Source organism: Lampetra fluviatilis, chromosome 4 (assembly GCF_964198595.1).
Source record: "Lampetra fluviatilis chromosome 4, kcLamFluv1.1, whole genome shotgun sequence".
In the NCBI taxonomy this organism is placed as follows: domain Eukaryota; kingdom Metazoa; phylum Chordata; class Hyperoartia; order Petromyzontiformes; family Petromyzontidae; genus Lampetra; species Lampetra fluviatilis.
The window spans coordinates 28,823,120-28,846,276 of NC_136278.1; the positions used below are offsets into that span (position 1 = coordinate 28,823,120).

A 23,157-nucleotide genomic window follows, 5' to 3' on the forward strand; every position below is an offset into this window, starting at 1 on the left:
AGTCGGGATCGAACCCACGAACTCGTGCATATCGGGCAAGGTAGTTCACATCTCCTAGCCACCGTGGTGAGCTGCTCCCGGACGGTTTTTTCGTGCGCGTGTCTTTTTTTCCGGCGCGGGCCGCGATCCATCGTGGCCCATGTTGGCCTCTCGCATTGCCGCACACGATTTGACGTTTGGACCGGATTCCAAGTAGAGAAGGGGGCAAATGCGACGCGATCCAATCGTGTGGCACCGTGAATGCTGCACTGCAATGGGTGCTCCCCCCCCCACCCTCACTTGGAACAGCGGTGGTGTAGCGGTTAGCGCTACGCTGCGCTACGAACCTGGCCACCCGAGTTCGATTCCCGCTCACGGCCAACACCGGTGACGATTATCTGAAGCAGTCCTGGGCATCCCCTAGGTCGACTCAGCCTGAAATGAGTACCTGGTGCGGTGTGTTAACATCGCCACTGGGGAGACAAAGGCGGTCGGGTGTGGTGCTGGCCACCCACACCCTCGTGTACCGTTCCGGCCTTCATAGGTGCTCGATAACAACACTTGCCCCTACAGTCGGTTAAGACTATACGGGGGATATTTGTCTTTGTATGCGTGCTCTAGATACACCCACTACCCCCCACCCCACCCCACCCCGTTCAAATAATAGCGAGAAATTATATTATGAAATTCTCGAGAGTAAACAAAATTTATGATGTCCAACCCTCCACATGGCTCCCACCAATCTCAACGCGCGTATCACATCTCCCTTGAGGCCCTCTCCCGTTGCAAGATGCGGAGCCACCGTTTGCCCTCGTCCGTTGAGAAGCCACCTGGAGGATCATTAGACATTGGTGGGGGGGGGGTGTCTACGAATGGAATCAGCCCGTACCTTCACACGTTGAATAGGGCGTGGAAGCGACGACGGCCGCGCCATTAGATGCAATAAGTGCGGTGGCCTCATCGCCGCGATGAACACCGACGAAAACTCACCGGTGCCATTCGTCACTTCTCCGTTGGTCTCCTCGTCTCCGCCAAGCAGGTGCCCTTGCTGGACTCTTTCACCGTGGACCTGCAAATCAAATTACGAATCGTTGAGGCAACTCGCGCCGTGCCCCAGATAAACGTTGCAGCAACAGCAGCAGCAGCAACAACACCGAAGCTCACTGACAAAGCAAAGTCCGCTCTCAGCAGAGGCTCCAGTTTGAGCGTCCGCCGTTTAAATTCCGACATCGCGCTGAGCAAAGAGGCCTCGTTCTCGTCCCACTTTATCGCAATTCTGCAGGACACCAAAGCTACACGCGCGCGACGTCTCCCTCGTGTGTCACTTCCTTGCCCCTGCTGGCGATGAGACGCCCATCGTGGCCTTCATCACCTCCCCAAACCGACCACTGCAACTCTCCCAATTGTGCCCTCTCCATGTTCCTCACTTTTAATCTCCAGGTGATCAAACGTGTGATTGTCAGACTGCTCAACCGTACACGGGACCACATCTCCCCACGTCCCCCCAATGCAAGGCTGCATCAACGTCAGCGGCGCACTCCCCATCTTCACAATTCTCCATGCACTTGTCCCTGCCTACCTCTCATCTCACTCTACTCCCCTCCACGTACTCTCCTACCTCTCCCCACTCATCTCACTCTACTCCCCTCCACGCACTCTCCTACCTCTCCCCTCTCATCTCACTCTACTCTCCTCCACGCACTCTCCTACCTCTCCCCACTCATCTCACTCTACTCCCCTCCACGCACTCTCCCACCTCTCCCCTCTCATCTCACCCTACTCCCCTCCACGCACTCTCCTACCTCTCCCCTCTCATCTCACCCTACTCCCCTCCACGCACTCTCCTACCTCTCCCCTCTCATCTCACTCTACTCCCCTCCACGCACTCTCCTACCTCTCCCCTCTCATCTCACTCTACTCCCCTCCACGCACTCTCCTACCTCTCATCTCACTCTACTCCCCTCCACGCACTCTGCTACCTCTCCCCTCACATCTCACTCTATTCCCCTCCACGCGCTCACCTACTTCTCATCTCACTCTACTCCCCTCCACGCACTCTCCTACCTCTCCCCACTCATCTCACTCGACTCCCCTCCACGCACTCTGCTACTTCTCCCCTCTCATCTCACTCTACTCCCCTCCACGCACTCTCCCACCTCTCCCCTCTCATCTCACCCTACTCCCCTCCACGCACTCTCCTACCTCTCCCCTCTCATCTCACCCTACTCCCCTCCACGCACTCTCCTACCTCTCCCCTCTCATCTCACCCTACTCCCCTCCACGCACTCTCCTACCTCTCCCCTCTCATCTCACTCTACTCCCCTCCACGCACTCTCCTACCTCTCCCCTCTCATCTCACTCTACTCCCCTCCACGCACTCTCCTACCTCTCATCTCACTCTACTCCCCTCCACGCACTCTGCTACCTCTCCCCTCACATCTCACTCTACTCCCCTCCACGCGCTCACCTACTTCTCATCTCACTCTACTCCCCTCCACGCACTCTCCTACCTCTCCCCACTCATCTCACTCGACTCCCCTCCACGCACTCTCCTACCTCTCCCCTCTCATCTCACCCTACTCCCCTCCACGCACTCTCCTACCTCTCCCCACTCATCTCACTCGACTCCCCTCCACGCACTCTCCTACCTCTCCCCTCTCATCTCACTCTACTCCCCTCCACGCACTCTCCTACCTCTCATCTCACTCTACTCCCCTCCACGCACTCTCCTGCCTCTCTCCTCTCATCTCACTCTACTCCCCTCCACGCACTCTCCTACCTCTCCCCTCTCATCTCACTCGACTCCCCTCCACGCACTCTCCTACCTCTCCCCACTCATCTCACTCGACTCCCCTCCACGCACTCTCCTACCTCTCCCCACTCATCTCACTCGACTCCCCTCCACGCACTCTCCTGCCTCTCCCCTCTCATCTCACTCGACTCCCCTCCACGCACTCTCCTACCTCTCCCCACTCATCTCTCTCGACTCCCCTCCACGCACTCTCCTACCTCTCCCCACTCATCTCACTCGACTCCCCTCCACGCACTCTCCTGTCTCTCCCCTCTCATCTCACTCTACTCCCCTCCACGCACTCTCCTACCTCTCCCCACTCATCTCACTCGACTCCCCTCCACGCACTCTCCTACCTCTCCCCTCTCATCTCACCCTACTCCCCTCCACGCACTCTCCTACCTCTCCCCACTCATCTCACTCTACTCCCCTCCACGCACTCTCCTACCTCTCCCCTCTCATCTCACCCTACTCCCCTCCACGCACTCTCCTACCTCTCCCCACTCATCTCACTCGACTCCCCTCCACGCACTCTCCTGTCTCTCCCCTCTCATCTCACTCTACTCCCCTCCACGCCCTCTCCTCTCCAACAACCAATGCCTTCTTTCGAGGCTCCTGTCCACCTTTGCTCAGTAACAAGTTATTACCCTCAGCTGCCCCCATAGTCCTGAACTCTTTCGCCCATCCTGTCAACTCGCTGGCCCTGCTCAAGTCCAGGTGGAAGCTCTTCTTCTACCCATCACTGCCCCTCAACTACAAACTAAGCACGCGCAGCCACTCGAGATGCAGTCGCACCCGCTTACAACGCCCCAGGAATCATTGCAGTCGCATTCAACAATGACGCCGTTTGTACAATCTTGCTGTTCTCGTCGTCGTCGTCGCTTCATTTAAATTCGTTTTTAAACGGGAGCCCGTCGCCTCGTGTCCAGTCGCTGCGTCAAACAGCACGAGGCCCTAGCCAGCGGGCGTGCCGTAGGTCGCAGTGGAAATGCGCAATCGCTCCAACGACGTCGACGGGTGGTCGGGAGGAGGTCAGGGCTCGGGGGCGGTGGGAACAAACTCACACTGCGCAGACAAACAATCACCGTCACTCACCTGCTTCCCTTCCTCCATTGCAAATGTTGTAACTCCACAACATTCGCAATTATATCACAACACACCGGTTAGTGCTGTGCTAGTAACGAATTGGCACGTTCTGTTTACGTAACAAACTTTAATATTTGGATGTGTCGGGTGGTGGCGGGTTTAACGACACATTTATATATTTACGCAATCTAACCCCCCCTTAATAATTGTTGTAAAGCGCTTTGGACCAAAGGGGCTACATCGGGGGGTCGGCAACCAAAAATAAATTACAACAAGAAGAGACAGTTATTGTTTTTTGTTCCGAACTCGGTACCAACACACGCACACTAACCAACCCCTCGCTCAATATCTCAAGAGCCGCAATGCACTTGAATACGCACGCACACCATCACGCCACGAAACAGCCACCCCTCCCCGTAACAACCCCCCCCCCCCCCGGGCGAGTGTTAATTCCTAGTCAAGAGGGACGCGATGAGAGAAAGAGCTGCTGCTGGGCCAGCGGCTTTATGGAACGCTCCACGGCTCAATGCGGGGAACGGGTGTGGGGACTGAACCCGCGTGGCACCCTCTGAGGGTCGCCGTGACCCTCGTTCCGCCAGATAGGGGGGGGGGGCATTTATTTAATTCTTTTCGTCTCTTACATTGCTTATGGCTTTATTTTGGTGATTTCGAAAACGTTTCTTGGTTTGGCCATGTTTGTTTGTTGTAGTACGGAGTTAGAATGATGGCTTTAATCTAAGTTGTCTTCTGGTTGTTGTTGTTTGACTTGCATCCCACTGGGATTTTTAAACACAGCGTTGGTGTACGGTGCTTTTTCTGGAAGATTTTTGCAGTTTTTTCCTGGATTTTTCTGTTTGCGCATAGTCACTTTAAGATGTTTTCTTGTTCATGTTTTAGTTTTTTGTTTGTTGCGGTTGCACCCGATTCAAGAGCCGAATGGCTCACAGCGCTATACCTAATAAATGAAACTGAAAAAAACTGAAAAAAATGTTGAACTGGACTTCCGTGGTGAACTGGACTTCCATGGTGAACTGGACTTCCACGGTAAACTTGACTTCCATGGTGAACTGGGCTTCCATTTTTGCACCAGATTCAAGAGCCGAATGGCTCATAGGGCTATACCTAATACATGAAACTTAAACTGTTATTCCGTTTTGTGAACGAGAGCGTGGGGGGGGGGGGCATTGTGGTGTTCCACTCGCGCTGGGGAATATTTATAATTTTTTAATGTTGCACGTGTACACGTACGGCCCGATTGTGTGGATCCGCTGCTATTGCACACGACCATACTTCACCACGCTGGACGGTGCATGTTAGACCAAGGCTTTGCTTCGCTTTTTTTGTTACATTTCAATATTTACGCTGAACGAAAAGTGAGTGAATATAGGAGTCTCGCAAACAACGGTAGGCTCGAGCGAAATTTTACGAAGCAAGAATTATCCACGCGATTGAAATGCATAATCACATCCAATGCTAAAACAACAACGATAGCAACATTCAGTATTGAGACTGGATAAATCCGATGAGCTATGAAGCTCACAGGCGTCCAGTGCATGGAGCGTCGATCCGTTACACGGATGGCTGGCAGCGTGACCCACCCTGCAATGAGAGGCGATGTTTCTGTGCTCATGAACGCAAAGTTACCCCGGGGGGGGTGGATTTCAGAGAGGCTTTGGATCAAGAAAAAAGAAAGACGAACCCGTCTCATGACGTCCTAATTTCTTAAATCTTCGCGGTTGTCTTTTAATGGCGCACGTGTTTTGGGCGCACGCGGAGAATGCGTGCAACCACGATTTCTTTCGGTACCTACCGCACTGAATTAACGAATAAGCGAGAAGCACGGACGCCACCCAATATGGGCGGAAAGGATGGGTTATTTGCCACTGTTAATGGGATTACAGAATCTGCAGCTGTTTAGGCACATGAATAATAGATTTGGCAAAAACTATCATCAAACAAAACATCCATTGAGTTGACTAGAAAACTAAGGGCTCCCAAGGAAGATTTGGGGAGTCGAAATATCGCAAACTGGATGCGCTTAGACCACAAGCAGCCGATCTATGAGATTGTGAAAGCGGCCGAGGTGAAGGGAGATCACAACCAGAGCTGCCAAAACGGTGCCCCCAACGATCCCATTATCATTAAACCGGTCATGGGAGACGGCTGAGAAAATGGACGAATTCTCAAGTCGGAGAGTGACAACACAAACGGCCCATCAATTATTCCATGCACTGCGAGCCAGGGACCCAGAACCGAAGTCGAAGAGCAATTAAGGTGTTGGTTCCTGCGTTGGGTCAAGCAAGTGCCGCACGCGAATTTACCACTTCTTGCAGTCCAGGCTCAAGAACTGCATTTTCTTTTTTAGCAAATTTTTTTTTATCTAATCGCATCATGCGTTATATATCAACTGCACCTTGATTTAAAACAAAATGCACGTACCACTCGGTGTGGCCCCTGTGATGAGCTTCAAAATTCCTGCACGGCGTTTTGTGACGAAGTTTGCATTTCTATGCCCTTGTGTATATATGTGCGAACTCACATTCGTAAATAATGTACGCGTGATATTTCACTTCTCAATATCAATCCGTTTGTTTACATGGCGCGGCTGAGGTTTGTGTTTTTCACGCCTTGTTTTTGCACGCACTGCCTGCAATTATATTTTTGCACACTTCGAGTGCTGTTGCTTTTTTTTACAAATCATACGGAATAACAACGAATTCCAGCCCTTGCCAATCCACTGTTGGATGTAGGCCTGCCGTTGGCCACGTCATTTATGGGGGGGGGGGATTATTTTTTAGTTTCACCCATACTTCACCGCACGCCGGTCAGTGCGGGTTGGTGGAGGGGGAAGTCCAGGATCTGTCCGGATATCACTCGCCACCGATGACAGCGAAGGCTTCGAAAATGAAACTCGGTTCACTGGGTTCATAGCAGCAGCGCGCGGACTGTAAATTCCCCTTCCCCTCCCCCCTGAGGCTTTTCTCTTGCAAAAGGGAAACGTGTTCTTCTCTCAACGAGCTCTCGCTCGGTAACAAATGAAACAACGCGCAGCATTCCCTCGTTCACCAACGCGCCGTCCGCGATGTTGGTTATCTGTGAATCGCATCTGGAATTCTGCACGACTGCGTCCATCTCGAGACGGAGAGAGAGAGAGATAGAAATAAAGTGATGAGATCAAGTGACGAGTGGCAATGCGATGCGAAAAAGTGATGAGATAAAGAGATGCGAGACGCGAGATAGAGACGACTTCTTAAAGCTCTGGAAGCATCTGCAGATGTTGCGCGTGCGATATTCGCGTGCCAGTATCACCCACAATATGTGATATCCATGAGCAAATCCGGAACATATCCCTCGCGAATAACGAGGGCGCACTGTCCACGTTATTTTTGGAGTACCAAGGGACTTGCATTATATTTGGGATGAGACTCACCGCGTTGGTGAGTACCACGTTCACGCCATTTTCTTTACAATCCTCTGCCCTGGAAGACAACAGAACAAAGACAAGGCACATTGATCGAGACGCTTTCGGTGAAGGAATTATTGCAAGTTTTTCACTGGTAGGAACCTCCTGGTTACACCAGCCCACAGGGGATTATTGTGTCCGTCTGTCCGTCGTGCAGGGAGGGGCTGGGTGGAGAGGAAGGGGCTGGGTGGGGAGGGTGGGGAGGGGCTGGGTGGGGTGGGGTGGGGAGGGTGGGGTGGGAGGGGTGGGGCTGGGTGGGGAGGGGCTGGTCATCCCGTGGTGCCCTTATAAAACTCAACGTTTAACCGGCTTGTGCCCGCCCTCACAGTCGGGCATATTTGCGGAATACACCACGCCGCCGTTGATCCTGGCCATTGACCGAGTAACCCAACGTTCCTACCAGCTCCCTCCGCAGGAATGTGTTTTCGTTTGAGCTGCTGTACACCTGCGGTTTTGTAAACACCTGACAGAGAAGGTAGCGTTGCATTGTCAATGAGCGATTGCAATTCACGTTTTGTTTCATGATTGCGTCACGATTAAGTTTGGCCCACCTGTGTGTCAGCGGCTGCACTGAAACCTCGTCACAGTGTTCCCACTGTGTCGCGTATCCTTGTGCATCACTACAGGCACAAACCTTTTGTTGCCAAGTCAATGCCAGTTGAGCGCTGCACCACACCGTCACTTCACGGTGCAGATTCCGTAAATAACGTTAACTTTAAATTTCGATTTAAAGCTTTCGTGACTGCAGGGATTCATCTTCTTGGTTCTTTCGGAAAAGTCACGTAGAAGGGAAATAATCAAATAATAAAATAAAACATAATAAAATTATTTTCACGACGTTTCGGCCACAACGCAAGCAGCCGTCCTCAGGTGAAGAACAGGTCTGTCGGGAAGACAGCGTTTCCCTTCTACGTGACTTTACCGAAAGAACCAAGAAAACGTTAACTTTTTAAAATTACCACCCCACAAAATGCACCGATGCATTTGCGGACAATGTCGACCAAATTTTATTGCGTGGTTATTTGTGCTTTTACATTTCGCGTTCTATTATTTGGCAGAACCCCTGAAAAAGAGAACGTTGGGATTTCACGTTCGTGGGTTTGCAACAGTGACAGGGCAGCAGTCCTGTTTGACGCAGGACATCCCGAAACCTCTCACCGTCAAGCACTGAGACAGCAGTGGGGAGGGGAGGGGGGAGACAATCTCTGTGCAGACAGAATGATGGGCAATGTGTGCATAGCAGAAAGAGACAACGAGCAGCTTAGCCAGGCGATTAGCCAGAATCGTGAACAAGTCCTCCTGTAGTGGTATATTTACGCGATCTAACACAACAACAACACATTCTCGGGTTTTTTCGGTAAAGTTACGTAGGTAAAAAATTCAAACTAACCTACTCACGCCGAAACAACAACAAAATTACGGATAATACCGGTCGCGAAAGCCTACGTGTTACAGTGGCTCTTGAACTCGTGCTCAGTGAAACCTCGTGTGTGCAGGGGCGTCGGGTTACAGCGGGCACATGTGTAGCATGCTCGCTCTCTCTCTCTCTCGTGGTGATCTCGAAAAACAGGACCGACCTTTCCCCCACCTCCTGCGCAACAAAATAACTTTTGTAAGAACTCCAAGGAAGCGGTCGAAAAATGAAAACCCATCAGCGGGGCCATTCCGACCACATGATGTATGAGCACACACAATAGAACGATTTAAAAAAGAAAGAAATGATTGCACGCGGTGTGAAATTAAGTCACGCATTGCGTATATTTCATATAAACGCCACAAATTATGGACCCGGTTAAGCGACCTCCTCTTAGGGACAATGCCCAAACACGCCAGGCGTCAACCCGCTGTCACAACCACCTGCATATAAATCTCGCCCCGGGGCAGCAAAACTACTCACACACACGCACACATATGTATACTTTTTTACGTGTTTTTATTTTGCCCATTTCGCTTCGCCCAATGTGGCGTTGCTTTTGCAGCTCTCCGAAGCGTTTTCAGGTCGTACCGCGTACGTGTTTTTTTTTTATTTTCGGGAACCGATGTCCGACGTTTCGTTCCAGAAAATTAACTCTAAGGCGCTCCCAACACGCGGAGTGAAACATTGGACGTCAGAATCAGAAGACGTATTTATACCGGAGGAATCCGATGAGCTATAAAGCACTTTTTCACAGACGTCAAAGTCGGGGCGGGTAAGGACGTTACAACAACAAACGACACAAAAAAACACGATGGCAGTGAAAAGTACGACAAAGGTAACCAAATCACCCATACGCGTACAAATGAAGCTAAACCATCCCCACCCTGCCAGGCAAAGCCCGCCGAGGTGTTTTTCAGAAGCGACGTGGCCACAGATGATAGCTCGACGTGACTACGACCAGTGCGCGCGGGGACACAGATGGGGAGAGCTGTGCAGAGCACGACCGTGACAATTCGACACAGCACCGGTGCTGCTGCTTCTATCAGCCGAACATTAGTGGGCATTTGGTCGGTTTCCGAGCCTGCTGTGGCTTGCCCTGCCACGCACACAAACGTCTGGCTGACGGATAATTCTATCGGTGACTCGGTAGCGTGGGATTGAGCACCCGGCCATCTGCTTTGATCGTGTTTTGTATAAATAACTGCACCACAAAACCACACTGCGCTGCCTCTGATGGATTTCAATCTCGGCGAAGTTCGCTTGAGAATTAATTCGCCACGCAGATTTGCCCAACGTGTTGTGCGAGCGCGTCTGGGAGAGAGTGGGTGTGTGTGTGTGTGCATCAATTGAGTATCTGGTGCGATGTGTGAAATCATTGCGACTAGGGAGACAAAGGCGGCCGGGTAGTGGTGCTGGCCACCCACCACCTGGTAGCGCCGTACTGGCCTTCATAGGTGCTCACGAACAGCACTTGCCCCAACAGTCTGTTAATACTATACGGGGGATTTTTGTCTTTTGTGTGCATTTGTGCAAGATATGCAGGTGGCCCATACAATTGTAAACAACCAGAAGTAACAACTTGCCCACTCTGGCACTTATCGAGTTCGTGAAAGAACTGATGGCTCTGCAAATAAGAATTGACGTTTGTGGCACAAAGTGGAGCTTTTTTCTTCCATCACGTTTGCTGAGCGCAGGCCCAAGACCCTAAGCGGTCAGCTACATCCAGCACTATTGAAGGTGTTTAAGGTGAGAGTTGGAACTTTTTTTTTATAGGAATATGAAATTATAGGAATTTCTAGGTTATAGGAATTTGGAAAGAAATACGACGGGAGGGAATTCCAAAGTTAAACAGTTGCGAGGAAGAATGTCGACCTGCCTGGCGGTGGCTGAGCGCAGCACAGGCGAGACAAATCGGTCGGGTCCGGTCGACCGAGTCCACAACGAGGGCCCTGGCGAATGCAACGGGTGAAGTCGACGGCAACGTCGCGGCCTTACCGATTGCAGCGGGCACACAGCGCGAGCAGCAGCACCAACGACAAAGAGGCAGCGGCCACAATCAGGACGAGCGGCCACACGGGGAGGGTCACGGCGCTCGCAGAGTCCAGCAGCAACGGAGCCATGACGGGACCTGCGGACGAAAACGGAGCGCAACAGCTGACGAGGGCCTCCAAAACAAAAGCAACCCCCACTCCGAGAACGCACATATCGTCAAGATATCGACTAAGCAGGCCCGGAGAAAAGTACGATACACGGGATGGTTAAAACTAAACAACAAAAATGCCTGGGAAGGTGATTTTTTTTTGGCCCGCAGAGATGGCCAGGAGAAGGCAGTACATTGGAATTAAATAAATAAGGAGTCTGAATTTACAGCCCTTTTGCCAATCCACTGCTAGGTGAGTGCCTTCCCGTGCCGTGTCGGTGATGTGTGCGGGTTAGTGAAGGGGTTGAGGGGAGAGAGGGGGGGGGGAGCCCAGGCTTCATTCAGATGCCACTCGTCAGTCGTGTCTGGAAATGGGGTGATCAGGTTGAGTGCGTGAAGCACTCCGCCACTGATGCCAAGACAAGAAGTTCTAGGGCAGCGGTTCTCAACCGGGGGTACGTGGCAATGTCCCAGGGAGGTACGTGATGTGATTTATAAATGTGTGAAATTATATCGTACGCGAAGAGTCGTTGGTGAATAATCGTATATGAATATGCCAATATGAAACAACCACGATACAATGAAAACCCATATGGGTTTTCATTGTATCGTATGGTTACTTAGTATGGTTCTTTCGGTAAAGTCACATAGAATAAAAATTATTATAATAAAAAACTTAAATATAAAATAACCACGACGTTTCGATCGCAACACAAGCGGTCGTCCTGATGTCGGTGATGTTAATTTGTTTCATACTCTTAGGTTTTTTCGGTAAAGTCAAAGAGGTAAGAAATATTAAAATAAAATAATAATAAATGAAAAAAAATCAATTAAATCACGACGTTTCGGAGGCAACACAAGTCTCCGTCTTCAGGTGGGACCGTCACAGCAAAATGTATTGTATCAAGTGAATTTGTTTGTGATGTCCTGCCGAAAAGAGGAAAACAAATTTAGGTGACGTTTCAGGCGATGACCCTTCTTCATCGTGTCTAGAGAGGCCACAGATCGAGGCCTGCAATTCCAGGCCCCAGCCACTGCTGCCGTAAGGGCCACCACGAAAGGGAGCTCTAGAGAGCCCCCATAAGAGAGTGTATTTGGCCTAATCTTCCTCGCTGGCCAGACGTTTTGGAAGAGGTGGGGGTAGGGGGGGTACTCACACTTTACCCCACCACATACAATCTGCCGAACAACTAACTGGTACCCGTTAATGCTACTGGGTGGACAGATGCGGGGGGGGGGGGGAATTTGATAAACAAAAAAACTTGCTCCATTATTTCACGGGGGTTGAGATGTTAACTACCTCTCTTAGTACACAGGAGGTCGTGGGTTCGATCCCGATCCTGATGCCATTTAGGCATCGAACCCGGGTGGCTGGGCTCACGTCGTGGTGCAGTGGCACAACGACACGCGGGAAATGCAAAGCAGATACGAAGAGGTTAACCGAACAAAAAAAATAAGAGGGCCAGTCAAAGGGGGAGCGGCATCTACAACACAGCAACGAAATCAGACACCTGGCTTAATTATATCCAGCGAATGCCAGCGGTCAATCCAGTGAGTTCACTGACACGGCTTTGCTCGCCTCTGCGAAGGGGCGAATTTAACACCCGGCACCCTCTTGACTCAACCGACGAGGCCCAGGGAACGCCACCAGACCTTCGAGAGGAGGGGTTTGAGAAGGAGCAAGTGCGTGACAAATGTGGAACAATCAGAGCGGCTACAAATGCCTCGACTGAACGGTTTATACCCAATGCATCTCCTTTCGCAAAGAAAGAAAAGACACGGATAAAGATCCCCCGCTTATTCTTTGGTTCTTTCGGTAAAGTCACGTATAAAGATAAAATAATAAATGAAATAATAGCATACTACGACGTTTCGATTGCAACACAGGCAATCATCATCAGGTATAAAAGAAATAGCAGCAAAAATCTAACCAGAAAACTATAGACAGACATATAAGCAGACAGACATCATAAAGATACACAGAGAGAGAACACGTACACGTCGTAGTATGCTATTAAACGTCGTAGTATGCTATTATTTAATTTATCATTTTATCTTTATACGTGACTTTACCGAAAGCACCAAAGAATAATTCCTGCAGTCACGAAAGCTCCAAAATTAAGATTAATCCCCCGCTTGGCTTTGTGGACTGCTGCGGCAATAGGCGTTCACGAGCAGCCAACGCGGCCAACGTGTAACGAATGAGGTGGGTGGTGCGATTCAGTTCCTGAAATAACTTCCAGCATGAGCGGCGAAACGTCGGACATGACGCCGAACCAAAAACACGCGGTACGAAACGGGAAACACAGCGAAGAGGTGTGCGGCAAGCTCTTGAATGCACGCACAACGACGTGAACGAGACGTTTCGATCGTTGAGCTTGTTGAGGCATCGACAAATTGGGGCGCTGGAATTCCTGGCCCCGTCGAACCAAAACAAATGTACTGGTCAGGCTCAAGAATGGGAGTCGTGACGCGACTCCCTTGATGCAGCGCTCCGGAGGTAAGGACACGTGGATCCCACAAACAACTGAAGCTCTCACAGACCCCGCCGAGCTGCGAGGTGACCGGCAGACGGCGGCAACACAGCAAAGTCGACGGAACCCACCACGTGCCGAGTTTTCGGTGTCATCCCCTCGCATCGCGTGGGGGATTTCTCCAGGTGCTCCAGTCGCCTTTCGCACGAAGTCAAACACTCGGTCGTGCGATTGGCCAAACAAGCCAAGAGAACACCCTCCTGGAAAGGAGTCTTGTGACTCGCAGGGGTTCCCCCCCCCTGTGTATGAATATGCAAATAGGGCACGATCAAAAGTAGTCTGTGCCAATTTATAATCGCTTACAATACAGAAAACTGTCTAAGCGTTATTAATTATGTAGATGTTTGCGGCATTTTAGATGTCTCCTATAACATGGTTTTCACCCTGATTCCGATTTGCTTCGATGCCGTGTACTTTCGTTTTTGTACTCGCTTGCGTAATTTGTACGTCCCACATCACGCACTCTTGCAAATGAGACTCATCCCGGCTAAACAAATAAACTTAAAACTTTGATATTAGATCATCAACTGCATACATACATATGTATCATTCAGTATTTATGGTAAATATTGTAAGCCGACATTTGAATGTACATGTATAACCGTGAATCTCTGTTAATCTGATGGAGATGATTCACATTATCCATAATACAGGCTTTTTGGGTTAGATCGCGTAAATATATGAATGTGTCGTTAAACCCGCCACCATCCGACGCAGCCAATTAGTAGTCAATTAGTAAGGTTTGGCACCTAAACAGAACATGCCAATTCGTTACTAGTGCATCACACTGGTATGTTGGAGAGCAAAGCCACAACATATACAATAAAACAATTTTACGAAGTCTAATAAATATGATCACTGCCAATGTATGGGTAGAACACCACATTAATTCGCCAAAAAGAAATGTTTAACGAATGGAGTTACGGTACTCTTTGGTTCTTTCGATAAAGTCACGGAGGCATAAAATAAAAATCAAGATTGGAGTTACGGTGCTTTATTTTCGCTTGCGGTTCGCTGTCTGTGCTCCAGTGACACCATGCGTAGGCTGGGTGTGGCTCGCCTGGCAGTATGCCCGGATGAAATGCACAAAGGCCACCACACCAATCACTTTGCCGCGACACCAAGGTAATGCCGATCGCCTGTATTTTTGTTTGTAATCCGACTACAAGTTTTGTGGTTAATGCAGACATGATTAGCCGATATATACCAGGCTCTGCGATCTTACATTTATTTGCGAATTCCATCTCTAGCCCCGCCCACTTACCCTTGGGTTGTACCCATCTCAAACCTATACAACCTTTGGCTGCAGTAGCTCTCTCGCTACATTTCTTCCTGCCTCAAGCAGTCCGCCTGCTGTATTTTTTCACCTGAAGACGATTGCTCGAAACGTCGTGATTTTTATTATTATTTTATATTTTTTCTATCCACGTGACTTTACCCAAAGACCCAAAGAGTATGAATTCCTGCAGTCACGAAAGCTCTGAGTCAACATTAAACCCAGTTCGGTTCAATTCCCGAACAAACTGCCCCCACCCATCCCAACACGTGGAGCGAAACGTCAACACGCCGTGCCAAACAACACGAAGAAGCTACACAGCCAAAGACAAAGATCCCCCGTGTAGCCTCGACAAACTCTTGGGGCAAGTGCTGTTTGCGAGCAGCACCGATGAAGCCACAACCAGAGATAATGTACGAGCTGTATCCGCAATGAAATACACGCGTCGACATTAACAACTGTTTCTAATCCCTGGTTCTTTCGGTAAAGTCACGTCGATTGAAAATAAAATACAAAACAATAAAATTAAGTAAAATAAAAATAACACTGGTCAACAACAAAACAAATTTCTGGCCTGGACCTTTGCAGCTGTTTTAGACTAATTTCAGGGTGCTGATTCCAAATCTCATCTCAGATTTGCTCTATCACATCTCATTTTTATGCTATCGGCATACCCCATTTTCATTGATTTTACCCGAAATTAACTCTGTCACTTATGATTGCAAGTTGTTGCGAGTCAGTGACTGCTTTATTGTTAAAATATGGTGCTGTATTTTTAGGATAGTGTGTTTATAATATCATTTTATGTAGATATCCGCATTTATTTAATATTTTTCTTCTGCAGTTTTTATTGAAAATGCAATATTTGACATCTCAAAAACCTGACGTGATAGACAATAACTGATGCCATATTTGTAATCAGCACACCAAAATTACCTTAAACCCGTTGGAATACCTTATGCCAGAAAAAGTGTGTTGACCAATGTTATAAATTATAAGTTGAAAATAATAAAAGTAAAAAACCCACGACGTTGCGATCGAAGCGTCGTGGGTTCTTTGCTTTTATTATTTTCAATTTATTATTTTCGATTTTACTTTTTTATTTTCATTTTATTTTCTATCTACGCGACTTTACCGAAAGAACCAAGAATATGAATTCCTGCAGTCACGAAAGTTTTAAGTCAAAATTTTACCGTTTCTAATTTTACATTTCATGAGCGGGTGGAAAAATAAAAATCTAAAAATAAATTCTATGAAATCCGGTGCGCAGTCACACACTCTTTGGGAGTAGGGGCACATAGTCCTGCTCGCAAATGGTTTGTGGTTTGATTACAGATGCACATATCGACTCGACACACTGTGGCCTTAAGAGAGGGGGGGGGGGGATATAATCGTCGACGTTACAGGCAATGGCCCTTCATCGTAGCGCATAAACTGAGAGATGCAGTTGACAATAAGAGTTGGAGACGGCGCTTGACGACCACGTACTTTAAACTTCTTTCGCACCGTGTGTAGCCAACCGTGCTAATCGAGCATGCTAATTGGAACATCTTTACGATCATCGTGACCACCATCCCCCTAGGAAGGACGGAGAGATAACCGGACAATCAATGCATACACCCGTTCAACGTGAGTTGGTAAAGCGTCAACGAGTGATTTTGTTCGCCTTGTATAAAAGACTGCTCACGAACACCACGCCCGGCCGCCTTTGTCTCCCGAGTGGCGATGTATTTACGCACCGCACCAGATACTCATTTGAGGCCGAGTCGACCTAGGGGAGGCCCAGGACCGATTCAGATCATTGTCATTGGTGTCGACCGTGAGCGGGAATCCAACCCGGGTCGCCGGGTTCATAGCGCAGTGCACCACTGACGGCTGCGACACCGCTCCCCAAAGACAAAGATCCCCCATATAGCCTTAACCGACTGTTGGGGAAAGTGCTGTTAGCGGGCACTTATGAAGGCCGGAACGGCACACGAGGGGGTGGGTGGCCAGCAACACGCCAGGCCGCCTTTGTCTCCCGAGTGGCGATGTTTTTACACACCGCACCACGTACTCATTTGAGGCCGAGTCAACCTAGGGGAGGCCCAGGACCGGTTCACATCATAGCCGTGAACAGCCTACGGAACCCGTTTGGCCCATGATGGTCACCCATCCCGGCTTAGCCGTTCTTAGCTACTCAGATTAGCCTCAGTACGCCCCAACATTGTAAAAAGGCAAGACGCAATTTAGACATTGCAGACATGTTTTTTTGTTGTTGTTGTTGTTGCTGCACCCTATCGTTGTCTTTTTGATTTACATATTTTACAAATTTTTTTTCTGCAAAACAGTTGCGGTTCATAATCAAGCACAACTGCCGAGGCTTAAGAAACATTTTTTTTACACTATCAGAATGTGTACACACTTGCTGGGAACGGATCATCAATCATCGGTGCAAATTTAGAATTAGCAGACGTGTCTGAAGCCAGACGGCTACTTTTAGAGCACATCCAGTGAGCCAAGTCAACATGGTGGAATTAATAAAAAAAAGCCTGACGATTTCCAGGCTAAATGTGGCAATGCACCAGATCTGTCGTCATAAATATCACGCGTCACCGTACAGTGGCAGCAGTTTAACGCAACTCTGCTGTATTCATTGTATGGCTTTAGCTTAGAAAAAAAAACATATAAGCCAGTCGAGAAAATGGACATCTCATCCATGCCCATGTCTCATTGGCCACTCCACATTTGGCTAGACACCAGGGCTCACCACTTCAATCGACATCTCTCCAGGGCCTGTCTGACTGCCTCTCAGTCTCTGCTCTGCTGCTTCCATTTGACATTTCTTCTTCTCTGGTTACATATTAGTTACAGGTCACCTTCTATCTGTTTAATGCTTCTGTAACTTTTTGTTATTGTACGGGGTGGTTCAGATGTCTTGTGACCCTACGTAAAATTATCTAAAACGTAATATTTTAAAGTTAGGTTTATCTAAAACAGAAATGAATATTCAAAGGGAAAAAAAAATATTCGCAATCGAACAAAGACGGTTACCGCATCGTGCGCTTTCAGGTGCGCTTCTGCGGCCGTCTGGAACGCTCTTCCTTCCGATACTAGAACGCCACTGGGAGCGATGCACTTTTAAATCTAAATGGGAAAACTCAATTCTTTAGAACTGCTTTTCGTGTTAAGTTTCTTGTCCTTCCCCCGCACCTCCGATTAGCTCGGTCGACTACGTACGGCGCGAAAGAAGCTCTACATGCAGCCAGCTATGGCTGCAGGGTTTGGTGGTACGTTGTTTATGTCGTTTATTGTTAAAATTCGGTCACAGTTTCTGTGATCACTGTTACATTGCTTTTATGGCTTTATTTTGGTGATTTCGAAAACATTTTTGGTTTGGCCATGTTTGTTTGTTGTAGTACGGAGTTAGACTGATGCATGGCTTTAATCTAAGTTGTCTTGTGGTTGTTGTTGTTTGACTTGCATCCCACTGGGATTTTGCACACAGAATTGGTGTACGGTGCTTTTTCTGCAATATTTTGCTGTCTTCTCTTGGATTTTCTGTTTGCACTTAGTCACATATTCACTTTAAGATGTTTTATTGTTCATGCTTTAGTTTTTTGTTCGTTGCGGTTGCACCCGATTCAAGAGCCGAATGGCTCACAGGGCTATACCTAATAAATGAAATACTGAAATGAAATGAAACATAAAAATGGCCCGGCACGAATTCCCTTACGAACGCTGAGCACTGTGGCATAATGGCACCCGTGTGTTCTCACCACGTGGCTCTTTGCACGGGGGGGGGGGGAGAGGTTGCCCCAGGTCAAGCCAACGACCTGCCAAAGCAACGTAAACGCTGCTGGGAATTAGTAAATCAAACAAATAATAATAATCACCTCGAACCATCCCGCCCCGAGCGATGCAGGCAAGTGCCAATGCGGTTGTGTGTCAGCAACATCGGCAATTGGAGGTTTCCCGTTTGCTTTAGTTTGACAGCACGTGCGCTCTGCAACACTCAGCCGTCGTTGGGGTTTGTCGAGTGTGCAGGCGGTGCAACTGCGCGGTTCTCTTCCCCCTCCAACCCAGCTTAAATATACGCTCCAAGCCTGGGGTGTTTCATTCAGACGCTGTCTTCCCGACAGACCTGTTCTTCACCTGAGGACGGCTGCTTGCGTTGCGGCCGAAACGTCGTGAGAATTATTTTATGATGTTTTATTTTTATTATTTTATTATTTTCCTTCTACGTGACTTTACCGAAACAACCAAAGAAGATGAATCCCTGCAGTCACGAAAGCTTTAAATCGAAATTTATGCACGCCGGTGGATGGTTAGGGGGGCTCACGGGCCAGAGGGGTGCATGCACCAGGCCACGAAGAGAGAGAGGTGGGTCTGGGGGGACAGAAAGCTCCAGTCCATGTTGTTGTTGCACAAGCGCCCAATGTGAACCGGTTGCCACGTCAGCCGCTCTGAGCAAAGCGACGGCTTCCTTAGTCGACGAACCGACCGATCGCGAACTCGCCCTGAGAGACACCATTCAGCATCGCAGAGGTCTCATCAAAGCGGTAAAGTGAAGCTGGGTGTGGGGAATGCAGCTTGTATCGATGTTGAATGTGACCAATACAGAGCGGAGCCTCATTGGCTGCGGAAGCCTTCGAACCACGGGCACAGGTCACAGCAGCGATCGATCAAACCGAAATAGTCAAAGTTTAAACAATTGGTAAAGTCACGTATAAAGAGAAAAAAAAATTAAATACTAGCATACGACTTTTCGATTGCAACACAAGCAATCATCATCAGGTATAAATGAAATAGAAACACAAATCTTGTATACTTAGAAATGTAATGTAATACAACAGGGAGTCGGATAACATAACAGTCAACACCCTACCTGGTTGATTACGTTCTTCCTGAGAATGAAAGAACCCAAGAGTAATTCCAGCAGTCACGAAAGCTCCAAATTAAGTTTAAACAACTGTTCTAGATTTGATACTTTCGTGACTGCAATGATTCATACTCTTTGGTTTTTTCGATAAAGTCACGTAGGTAAAACAATCAATAAAATAAAATAAATGAAAACAACTAAATTAATTCACGACGTGTCGGAGGCAACACAAGCTTCCTTCATCAGGTATTTTGCTGTGCCTTTTTTTACACCTGATGAAGGACGCTTGTGTTGCCTCCGAAACGTCGTGATTTAATTTAGTTGTTTTCATTTATTTTATTTTATTGATTGTTTTACCTACGTGACTTTACCGAAAAAAACCAAAGAGAATGTTTAAACAACTGGTAAGTGACTTTACGTGCAATTTTCTGCTTCTTTTTCTTCTGGAATTAGCAAGCTTATTTATGTTAATTTGGTATTCGTGCATTCGCACTGATGGTGTGATTTCTTCCCCCCGTACTTTCACGTTCGATCATATGCGCTTCTGTGGCCGTCTGGAACGCTCTTCCGATATTAAGAAGGCACCGGGAGCCACGCACTTTAAATCTAGATTTAGAAACGCACTTCTTTAAGAACCGCTTCTTGCGTTCAGTTTGGTTGTCCTTCCCCCGCACCTCCGATGAGCACGGTCTGCTACTTACGGTGTTCAAGCTACGTACACACCCAAAAAGAAACAACAACAAAAACTTCGATTTAAAGCTTTCGTGACTGCAGGAATTCATCTTCTTGGTTCTTTCGGTAAAGTAACGTAGAAGGGAAATAATAAAATAATACAAATAAAACATAATAAAATCATTCTCACGACGTTTCGGCCACAACGTAAGCTGGGTTGGAAGGTGGGAAGGACCTTCCCACCTTCCAACCCAGCTTACATTGTGGCTTAAATATACGCTCCAAGCGTGGTGTTGTTTCATTCAGACGCTGTCTCCCCGACAGACCTGGTTTTCACCTGAGGACGGCTGCTTGCGTTGTGGCCGAAACGTCGTGAGAATTATTTTATTATGTTTTATTTTTATTATTTTATTATTTCCATTCTACGTGACTTTACCGAAAGAACCAAGAACAACAACAAAAACCTCCACAAATGCCCGCGACGACGAATCGCCGCGCTTGAAACTCCGCGTTGAGTTCCTCGCACGTCGTGCTCATTTTGGCAGCAATGGGAACGACGTCGTCAATGGAAGCAGCGAAACTCGCGGCTTTCTGAATGCCCCTTTCGACCAACACTATACCCACCAGGAGCAATGCGGTATATTGCAATGGGCAAATACATTCAGCAGCGATTGCGTGGCTCTGGTCGGGGGACAAAAACAACTGGTGGGTCGGTGAGAGTGTGACGCCACCTGGCGTGACTTGCCTGGGGGTGTCCACGCGTCGATTGTGTTTGCCCGCTTCTCGAACGCGAGGCGGAACGTCTCAAGACATCATCTGTCTGCCGCTTAAAGTGACTACTGTTACACGGAGTGCGCGACTCCGTGGCGAGATGTTTAACACAACAAAATAATATATATAACTACTTCGTCTGGTATACAGGAGGTGGTGGGTTCGATCCCGACCCTAATGACGATGCCTGCTGCTGCTGTATATTTGGTCTCTCTCGTCGTGGTCGCGTGGACTTTTATTTCTCTCAGCCGGTGTGATCCGTTTCAAAGAGAATGCATAAGGGGCCGTCCATAAATGACGCCACTCGATTTTGGACGATTTTTGACCCCCCCCCCCCATCGTCACACGGCGTCACAAAAAGTCAGACCCCCCCTCAAATATGACGTCACAAAGCTCTGCCCCCCCCCAAAATAAAACATGCTTCAAATAGCTTTAAACGATTGTCATTGTAGTGCCTATTTAATGTGGCGCTGCACTCTGATGTTGTAGGAGAAAACATTTATTAAAACGTCTATTTAATTAAGCAGAACGTGTTGTCTATATTTATTTAAAGTTGCGCATTTTGATGTGACGTCACATTTCTCAAACCCCCCTCCCCTCGTCACACATCGTCACAAATGTCTGACCCCCCCCCCTAGGTGCGTGACGTCATTTATGGACGGCCCCTATATTACCAGAGCATGTTGGTTTTTGTTGTGGCTAATGCAGTAACATGATTCCTTAAAAAAAAATATTTCTGTTTGGTGTTTTAACATCGTAACACGTCTTTAATTGCCAGAAAGGATAACACCAATTTTAACACTGCTAAGAAAGGTCCCATGATGGGTTTGGAATATTTGTCTACAATACATTTCTACGTGATAAGCTCACTTCGTTGAGCTATCATTTGTGGCCAGGTAGCTTCTGAAAAGGAGCTATCTAACTGAGTGTGCCTTACCTGCTAAAATAAAAGATAGTTTCAGTTGCTACAGACTGGCAGACGAGCAGACCTAATGCATCGCTATAGCCCACAGGGGATTATTGTGTCCGTCCGTCCGTCGTGCAGGGAGGGGCTGGGTGGAGAGGGAGGGGTTGGGTGGGGAGGGGCTGGGTGGGGAGGGTGGGGAGGGGCTGGGTGGGGGGGGAAGGGCTGGTCACCCCGTGGTGCCCTTATAAAACTCAACGTTTAACCTACTCACGCCGGCTTGTGCCCACCCTCACAGTCGGGCATATTTGCGGAATACACCACGCCGCCGTTGACCCTGGCCATTGACCGAGCAAACTCCGCTCGATTTAAATGCAAGATTGAGATCTCGGTTTCCGTGTTTGCGCGTGCGTGCGCGCGTGCACACGTGATCCGGGTGGTGCGGACCGCCGTTGATTGCTCGGCGCGTCACGTGGGATGTGGTCAACGTGGTTAACAATCATCGGGCTGGTGCAGCGTGGAACGGAGTTAATTTTTTCAGTATTTGAATGGGAAAGAGTAAATTGCTAAACGTGGGCAGTTTGGGGGGGAAAACTTTGCATTAACGGTTTCAATCTTTATTAGAAAACAGTCAAATTACTTCCGCTCAAATTACGCGTCTTATATAATTTATTACAATACAGACGCTGTCTTTCTGACATACCTGTTCTTCACCTGAGGACGGCTGCTTGCGTTGTGGCCGAAACGTCGTGAGAATGATTTTTTTTTTATTTCCATTCTACTGTGACTTTACCGAAAGAACAAAGAAGATGAATCCCTGCAGTCACGAAAGCTTTAAATCGATATTGAGGAAGTGTAAACATTTAGCCCTGGTATTCCGCAGGATTTTTCTTTTTTAAATATGGTGTAAGTTTTGTTTCAGCTCTTAAAATGTTTTTTCGTACCCCTATGCTCCAACGTTTATGCTCTTCGCATTTACTACACCTGCACTGACAACCACGGTAAAACACGTTATAGTAACACAACCCCCCTATAGCTTACACGACATGGTGAGGCATTCATCCAGCAGTGGATATACAAGGGGCTATACATGATTATTATGATTGACTTTTGATTTTAGTACCTAAACGTTGAGGAACAATACTACAAACTATATACACGTTCTTTTACTTCTAAATTACTTCGTTTTATTACCCGTTTGCATGGTGCACAGTTTTAAAATAAACAGTAATGATTGCATGAAAACGTATTGCAATGTTAACA

At 48.2% G+C, this 23,157-nt stretch overlaps 1 protein-coding gene across 1 annotated transcript in view; it reads right to left on the minus strand.

Annotated features, from left to right (window-relative positions):
- The window catches only part of LOC144931349 (uncharacterized), a 79,529-nt gene that overhangs the window by 40,236 nt on the left and 16,136 nt on the right, over positions 1-23,157 (minus strand). Inside the window, exons 2-4 of the mRNA XM_078855153.1 lie at positions 10,732-10,864; positions 7,287-7,335; positions 970-1,048 (exon numbers count right to left, since the gene is read on the minus strand). Coding sequence (XP_078711279.1) covers positions 970-1,048; positions 7,287-7,335; positions 10,732-10,856 — 253 coding nt within the window. The 5' untranslated portion in view covers positions 10,857-10,864. The remainder of the gene's footprint in view (positions 1-969; positions 1,049-7,286; positions 7,336-10,731; positions 10,865-23,157) is intronic.